This window comes from Lepisosteus platostomus, unplaced genomic scaffold (genome assembly GCF_059453375.1).
Source record: "Lepisosteus platostomus isolate fLepPlt1 unplaced genomic scaffold, fLepPlt1.hap1 Scaffold_140_H1, whole genome shotgun sequence".
NCBI classification, from domain to species: Eukaryota; Metazoa; Chordata; class Actinopteri; order Semionotiformes; family Lepisosteidae; genus Lepisosteus; species Lepisosteus platostomus.
Window position 1 is genome coordinate 1 of NW_028291521.1, and position 8,607 is coordinate 8,607.

The window sequence follows — 8,607 nt, forward strand, 5'->3', positions numbered from 1 at the left end:
TTTCCAGTTTTGTGGCTAAGCCGCTCGCCTGCCAAAAAATCAAAAATCAAAAGTTTGAAAAGGCAATGTATACATGCTAAAATAGTGTCCGATCAGACACCATGTCTTTGTTAACCTCTCTTAATGCTGTGTTAATATACTGTAGTGTCTAGTCATTCTAGGCTCCTAAAATACTATTTCTCATTGTCTGGATCGGATTAGTTTCATTGTGGTTCTAACCTGAATATGTCTGTACTTCAGGACTGTCTTCTCATTTATAGATCTGAGAATCATTTCTAACTATATGTGTGGCAATCCCACTGATGGTAAGACCAGCAGCGGATCTTAAGCTGTCAGCTGGAACAGCGATGTGGATGAGGGCGAGGGGGACTGAGCAGGACAGGCAGGGAGGATTCTGAAGCCTGACAGGGACTCGGGGAACCAGTGGTGCAGGCAGACAGGCTGTGGACCGACTGATACTGGATACAAGTGAAGTAAAACTTGTACTTCAGATCAAAAGATGAACACTGTCACTTGTCCTTGTCAACAAAAACAGACTAAAAATGGTTCTCTATCCAGAATGAAGTTGGTCGATCGCTTGACCCAAATCCAGCATTCGTTTGCAAATTCCTTCATTTAAAAAAAAATGCACTGCACTTTTTGGAGTTCCCCAAGATGGCAACCTATTGCCCAAATCTCTTCCTCCCCCCCATCTATGCCTGAGCCACTGATGAGCCTGCAGAATGATATTTGGGTTTTTGAGACATTTCTCAGTTGCTCTCCCTCTGCTGTGGCAATAAGAGAGGCTCTGCCCTCTTCCTGAAGAGCAGATGTTATTGGCTATGGGAATTCTCTAATTCCTTGCTTATCAAAGTCGCCCAAATCACTGTCTTGTGCCACTAGGTTAGGTGACTTAGGAAGGTGGGTTACTGTACATTGCCTTCTGGGGAATGTGGTTCAGACCAGAACCTCCCGCACTCTTGAATCGCCTTAAAACAAAGTGTTTATTAATGATCCCATCATTGGATTGTGGTGTGAATATATTTGCAAGGCACTGTAACCTTGAACAGTTAAAATGCAACGATGACAAAAACTGACCTTTTTATTAAAGAATTTTAACTTGATCAATGACCGAATTAATTCAACAATACTATTTCAAGACAAGACAGCAGTAATAATTAAGTCCGCAAATTCGTTATGGAACATAAGAGTTCCAAAGCAATAAAAGTGCATGGACAGAAGTTTATTGCAAACTAAAATTCTCTGCTCTGGTTTTGAAAATGTCCTGAAGCTTGTACAGGTGCAAGTTAGGTGTTCTGGAGCTCATCAGCCAGATAAGTTAATGGTTTAATCTACACAACTAATATGAAACTGCCTGAATTGGCCGAGCAAGTTACATTTCTGTAAAAGATGAATCCATACAATTAAGCTTAAAAGCAAGTCCCTTCAGATTAAAAGAGAATAATTAGTTTAGCCAATTATTTGATCACCCCAACCCCACCTCTTAAACACAACAGAGTTTAAACCATGGTCTGTAGTGTTCATAATGCAGACGTTTACATCAGTAGTTCTTGAAGCACAGATGTTCTGCAGGGTCGAGAGAGATACGGACGATGGACGATGGACACTCCGGTACATTAACGCTACTCTTGACCGAGGTGTGTGCTGTCATTAGTTTTGTCTGTGTGAGACAGAGAGAGAAAGGAGTGAAAATCTTGGATGTATGGTCTTACATTTTAGTACATCTGTACATTCCTATCTGGGATAGTGGGTGGGACACCCTACAGATACAGAGCAGTTCACATGGTCTGTGATTCAGCACTGTGAAACGATCAGAGATAATCAACAATCCTGTTACTCTTATCCATCTGTGTGAAAGAACGAGCTGTTCCAGGTCAATTTTAAGCACTTGAATGAAACCTGTCACCACAGAAAGAAACTTCCTCTTTCATGTCAGAAGCACCAGTCCAGACCTGTGGTCCAGCTTTCTGGTTCCAATCCAGACTGTGCCACCAGCACAGCAGCACCATGATTCCCACAACTGGTAAAGTTGGGTCACATTTGAGATGAGGCTGTTTCATCCATCTGGCAGGTTTTGACATCAGTAATTAATTGATCTCATACATTAATTGAAGGAAACCAGGGATTCGACTTTAACAAGGCTGTGCAGCTTGTTCCACACTCAGTTTTAAACACATTTTCCTGTAGTTTCCAGCTGAAGACCTTGTTTGTTTCACTATTAATTCAGAAGAAATCTCATGGGTTGATTTTGTCAGGGCCCTTGAGGATTTTGATTGTATCAAATCCCCTTCTAGACCCTTCTGTTCATGACTAAAGAGATTCAGTTCCTTCAGCTTGTCAGTGTCAGCTATTCCCTCAAGCCCTGGAATGATTCCTGATCTCCAATATCTTGTCTACAGTGAAGTGACCACAACTGTATACAATATTCTAAACGTATTCTTAAAAGTGTGTTAGACCACTTTTACATAACTCTTGATTTAAATACTCTAAGCTGTTAACTACATATCCTAGCACGTTGTTTGCCACTTAAGTTCCCCACATTGTCTAGAAGATGCAAGTTAAGGTGCTTATTTACACAATGGTGTATTGATTTACACAGGGGCAGCATAGTGGTGCCTTGCAGCAGTGGGGCCCTGCTTTCAGTTCCTGGGGTGCTATCTGTATGAAGTTTGCATGGTCTCTATGTGGAGGTGTGGGAGGTGCTCCCGTTTACTCCCACAGTCCAAAGACATACTGGGAAAACTGGCTGTGGCGTGAGTGTGTGCTTGTCTGCGTGTGCCCTGTGATGGACTGGCAGTCGGTCTAGGGTGTACCCTGCCTTGTGCCTGCTGCTTGCTGGGATAGGCTCCAGCTCCAATGTGATCCTCTGATGAAGAAGAGTTCAGAGCCCAGAATGCTGCCAGCTGCTGTGGAGTCTGTAGCTGTGAGGTGACCCTGTTCAACAGCAGCCCTGATTAAACCTGGGCTCAGGCTCTAATGACACAGACAGACAGCTCCTGTCTGGCAAAACATTTCAATAAGGGAAGACAGAAGGGAAGGAACAGCGTGAATTTGTGAAATTCATGGATTCAGAGCTTGTGTTCTTACATTTTTCGTTTCCTTTTTCTTCTTGTTGTTGTTGTTGTTGTTGGCGTTGGCGTTGGCGTTGTTGTTGCTGTGTTGTTGTTTATTTTTGCAGCGGTAAACAATCAGTAAAATAAACAGGACTACAGCCAGGCCTACAATTATTCCTAGAGTTATCATCCATGATGGGAAGGCTTTCCCTGAAACAGTCAGAGACAAAGATTTAATAAGGACTGGACACTCCAGTACATTAACACTGCACTGAGAGAGAGGGGTTAATACAGTCCAGACACACTGACTGGACACTCCAATACATTAACACTGCACTGAGAGAGAGGGGTTCATACAGTCCAGACACACTGACTGGACACTACAGTACATTAACACTGCACTGAGAGAGAGGGGTTAATACAGTACAGGCACACTGACTGGACACTCCAGTACATTAACACTGCACTGAGAGAGAGGGGTTCATACAGTACAGACACACTGCCGACACCTAAATAATTTATTTATTAAAACATGTTGTTGGTTTAGTTTTACAAATATAGAGTAGGTGAGTATTTCAAAATGTTTTCAGCACAACAACAATTAAACTTGTTTATAAGTTACCACAGACCTGTTAAGTGAATGAAAATACTTCCTGTGCCTTATCATAAATATACAAACACTTTATTTAATGTATAATAAATACGCAGTATAAAATTCACTGAAACATACAAAACCCAAACCACATCTATCGTAAGCAACTGACCTACCTCTATAGGACACTGTTGATATTCTCAAAATCTAAACCTATGTAGTATTTTTACCTTGTTTTATTATTCCCCATCAGGAATGGGATCCAGATAAGGAAATCACGGGTCACATGGGCACGTATTGATAGCACACGGTCAAGTATACCGTCTGGCAAAGTGCAGTGCTCACAATTTTCCAGCAGGTAGCGATCACCAAGCAGCCACACTCCACAGTGTGCACCATTGCACTGTGGAGTTCTCGATGTTAAGAAGTGCAGTGAATTCAACCATGCTCGATAAAAAGAAGATTCTTTTTCCTAGTAGTTACTGGGAAAATGTGTTGCAGTTATAAGCGATGCATTTCCTTTAAGGTGTAGTATAATTCCAGATCACTTTAATTTGCGAAGATGCCGAGCTGGACAGTACTGAAGCTCATGACACACAGATTGTGACCGGACTGGGTCACGGCTGTAGATGTATTCTGTAGTAATTTCTGAGGTCGGTGTTCTGTGGTTATAGCAAGTATCCTGTTAGGTTTCCCTCTGCCCCTGTTGGTTCTCTTCTACTTGCGACTGCTCTTCCTCTTTCCTGAAGGGTTCTCTCTCATTGGGTGTTATATTCATGATTTGACTCTGTTCCCCTGACATTTTGCCGTTATGGAGACGCACCTGCAATCCAGGCATGACCTCCTTCAACATCTTAGATCTCTCGTATTTCTCTAGTAACTAATACATTAAAGGGTTTAAGACTTAACCGAAACGGTTAATTAGTATCGACATTAATATGAAAGATGTGTAGAATCCTTTTCAATTGTGATTTAGTTACTTCCAAACGTAACTCTTTTTACATTAGCTGTTTCCAGTTTGTCCATCCCCTGTATAAAAATTGTTAGGTGAATTTAATACACATTTTAGTTAAACTGTCTTTTGAAGGCCTTTACTTTAAAAATTACTAATGTATTTGTTTAGGGAATATAATTGGTTAATACCAGCGAGTTTCAGGATTAAAAACCAACCCACTAATCAACCTCCCCATCCACTCATTCAGAACTGCAGTACAGACCATAGGAGTCCCTCTCACTCATTTACTGTGTCTGTCCCAGCTGTGCAGTATCTCTCAGTGCAGTACGGACAATAGGAGTCCCTCTCACTTATTTACTGGGTCTCTAGCAGCTGTGCAGTATCTCTCAGTGCAGTACAGACAATAGGAGTCTCTCTCACTCATTTAGTGTCTGTCCCAGCTGTGCAGTATCTCACCAGGGCAGTAGTCCTCAAGCCTGACAGAGGTTGTGCTGCTGTCGAAAGGGTTAGTGGCTGAGCAGATGAGGGGCTCAGAGAGTCCTGCTGCCTCTAATTGAAGAGTCAGGTTGGTGGAGAGAGCAGAATTCTTGGTGGAGATCAGTGACCTTCCCTCTGTGAGCCAAGACAGGGTGACCCCTCTCCCGTTCTCCACTGAGCACAGCAGGGAGCAGGATACGTTCGATTGAGAGGCTGAGTAAGAGGCCTGGACTCGTGGCTGGGACACAGGACCTGTACAGGAGACGAGACAGAGAGCACTAGGGTTTTACTACACTGTGCATATAGAGAGAGGGGAAGCAAAAATATTGTTCAAGTTCATTGGTTAAAGAAACATCTGGGATGAACTTAAATAAGAATTAGAAAATAGTACTAAACTCTACAATCCTCCTTGATTGATTAATTTTGGGGTTTAATTAATGCCCAGGAGATCAGGAAACCAGAGAAACACCGAAGCAGATCTTAAACAGAAGTCCTGTAACTCACAGTTAATGGTCAATGAGGCTTGAGCACCAGAGGCACAATGACATTAACTGCTGTGACATCGTTAACAGGATCTTTTAAGATTAGGCAGGCCCAGACCAACAGACTCACCAGATCTTATTTACAGTGCAGGGAATTCAAAACACCACAACCAATAAAACGGAAGAAAAGCCTACACTCCTCTGTGCATTACTAATGAAACTTCTCAAAGTCACCAACTAATGTGGCAGAGCAGCTACACTACCGGCCTCCATACAAACAAAGTCTCTCCCAGACTCTTTTGAATATTTCAGAACAACTTGCACCTCAAATTCCTTCTGTCCCTGATCAGTCTTTGTCCTCCAGACGAGAGACATCCTTCTTCCTCTTCCTGCTTTTTAAATAGTCAGCTGGCCAATCAGCTTCCTGCAACAGGTCAGGTGACCGAGCAGCTCATTTCTCCAGAGGAATCTTGGGAAGGTGGACCCTGCTGGGGCCGTGCCCTCACGCGCTCACCCCCTTCATGAGGTGGCCGACTGAATAACGGCCGTTCCAAGGCCACCTCCCCCCGGATTTTAAAGCAATCAAGGGTGGGTCGGGACACCCTGCTGCGGAGATGTGCCTCGCTCAGAGCGCAGCTCGTCATTCAGCCCTGCTGCCACTCTGCCTCTCCTCCAGCTGAGAGATCTTGGCTTCCAGTTGCTGCTTCTCACCAGTGAGGACTTTCCCCACGATAGTTCAAGTAGGGAGCTATGTCAGCATGCACAGGCTTCAAGGGAACAAGTAAAAGTTTGTTCCATGTTAAAAACGGATTCAATGATTCCACCTTCCCCCTTCTCTCAACGACAGACTCGTTTCCTTCTAATCCTCTCTGTTCATTTGCAGGTTTTGACTTCGCACCACCTGAGTGTCCCCTGCTCCCACCTCCCCTACACTCCCGGCGTTTGTTCTCCCACCTTTATCAGCTACTGACTTCTCCCTCTCTCACAGCCGAATGCAGGCTCCACAGCCCAAACATTGTGTATCTTTTCAGCATGGAATAAACCTTTACTTGCTCCTTTCCCCGGGATGTTGCTGGCCAGCTGGTCGGCCTGGGCCTGCTCCTGGGCCGGTTGTGCTGCAGTCAGGCCCTCCTGCAGCCTCATCGGCTCAGCCCTCAGGCTCTGGGCTCTCCCTTCTCCTGGGTCTGGGCCTCCTCCTCTCCATGGCACCCCGGCTCCCGGAGCTCTTCCTCTGGAGACACAGCGCCTCCGCGTTTCCACCCCTCTCCGGACCAGCTGTCTCTTCTCCGCAGGGGCCTGTCTGCTCTGGGCTTGAAGACTTTCCACCTCCGCCTTCCTGTCCTCCGCGTCGGCCTCTGTTCCAGTCACTCCCGTCTGGAGCTCCTGCGAGTGTATCAGCCTTGACCTGGACGTTTCCACGGCTCTCCAGAGGCTCGGGATTTCCCCTGGCTTCACGGTCACCTCACTCAAACATCTCTGCAATGGGAGCTCACTCTCTGACTGGCGCCAATATCCCTGCCCTCCTGTCCACTCCCTGACTGACCCAGGACACCTCCACTTCCTGCTTTTTAAGCAGTTGCCTCACCAATTATCTACCAGCAACTGGACATGTGACAGAGAACAGCCACTCATCTGGGGGATGTGGTTCCTACTTGGGCCATGCTCTTACACTGTACACAGAGACACGCTGACTGTACGTTGTCAGAGACAGTGACATTAACTGTTCACAGTCAGAGACACTGATTGCACTGTCAGAGACACAGTGACATTAACTGTACACAGTCAGAGACACTGATTGTACACAGAGACACTGATTGTACACTGTCAGAGACACTCTGGTCATTAACATTAACTGTACACAGACACACTGTCAGAGACATTGATTATACACAGAGACACACTGACAATAACTGTACACAGAGACAGTGACATTAAATGTACACAGAGACATTTGACACAGTCAGAGACACACTGATTAAACACTGTCAGTAACAGAGGGATAGTAACTGTACCCAGACAGAGACACACTGATTGTACACAGTCAGAGACGCTGTGGTTATACACAAAGAAACAACATTTACTGCACACAGTCAGATACAGAGTGGATTGCACACTTTTAGGTGACAGTGACTGATATTAGGCACACTTACTATAAACTGCAAGAGAAAAATGTGTGATCTTGCTCTGTCCATCTTGGTTTTCCACATTGTAGTTCCCAGTGTCTGTAATAGTGACGTTCATGATATAGAAAAATCCATCCTCGCTGGACCAGTGGATTTTTCTGTTGTAGACCTTTTCAAGACGGCCGTTCTTCACTGAGGCCTGCACACCGCTGTCTGTTTTCAAGAGGCCATTCTTACTGACTGGAGCTTGGAGCTGGACGGACTCCCCCTCAAGACAATTGATCTTGAGTGCTTCAGACCTCACAGTCCCCAGGCACAGCCCTGTAAAAGAACATGAAATTGACAAACTGGTTACAGTTTTGGGAACTTTTTGCAACCTGAGTTATTGGAGTCTCTTACCGAAGATGCAAATTGAACCATTGTATTTGAGACATAAGACTTTAATCGATTGCAGAATATTTTAAACCGATTTATACGGCTGGGTATTGTACTGGAGCAATCTCAGTGATGTATGTAAGAAAAGTTACAAACAAGAGGAGCCATTCCGCCCGTCTTGCCCATTTGGCGGAATTTAGTTAATTGATCTAGGAACTCATTCAGCTGTTTCTTGAAAGAAATCAGGGTATCAATATTCTACATGGTTGGGCAGTTTGTTCCACACTCCTACCACTCTCTATGTAAAGTGCCTCCTGTACACGGTTTTAAATGCAATTTTCTTTTTCGCTCTTTGCTTCATGTTTTCATTGGGTTAACTCTCAGGGTCTATAAAGATTTTTAATACTTGTGTAAAGTCCTCTTGTAGTCCTCTTTGCTCAGGTCTAAACAGATTCAGTTCCTTCAGTCTGTCAGTGTAGGACACTCCATTCAGACTAGAGAGACTCAGTTCCTTCAGCCTTTAAGTGTGGGTCACACCCTTCAGATTAAA

At 44.5% G+C, this 8,607-nt stretch overlaps 1 protein-coding gene across 1 annotated transcript; it reads right to left on the bottom strand.

The window, feature by feature from the left end:
* Positions 1 to 1,063: 1,063 nt before the first annotated feature.
* Positions 1,064 to 8,024, bottom strand: LOC148636958 (uncharacterized). Its single transcript, XM_088623460.1, has 4 exons — positions 7,710 to 8,024; positions 5,057 to 5,329; positions 3,088 to 3,263; positions 1,064 to 1,660 (listed from the first exon to the last, which is right to left on the bottom strand). Exons 1-4 carry the CDS (start codon positions 7,798 to 7,800, stop codon positions 1,541 to 1,543), a joined length of 660 nt encoding a protein of 219 aa, XP_088479586.1. The 5' UTR covers positions 7,801 to 8,024; the 3' UTR covers positions 1,064 to 1,540.
* Between the last annotated feature and the right edge of the window lie 583 nt (positions 8,025 to 8,607).

What these genes read in the sequence shown, in the direction of transcription:
- LOC148636958 (XM_088623460.1), bottom strand. Translation starts at nt 7,800, where the DNA reads ATGAACGTCACTATTACAGACACTGGGAACTACAATGTGGAAAACCAA. An exon ending in GCTTGAGGACTACTGCCCTG is followed by an intron (nt 3,264 to 5,056) that starts GTGAGATACTGC and finishes TGACTGTTTCAG; the next exon opens with GGAAAGCCTTCCCATCATGG. An exon ending in AGAAAAAGGAAACGAAAAAT is followed by an intron (nt 1,661 to 3,087) that starts GTAAGAACACAA and finishes TGTCTCACACAG; the next exon opens with ACAAAACTAATGACAGCACA.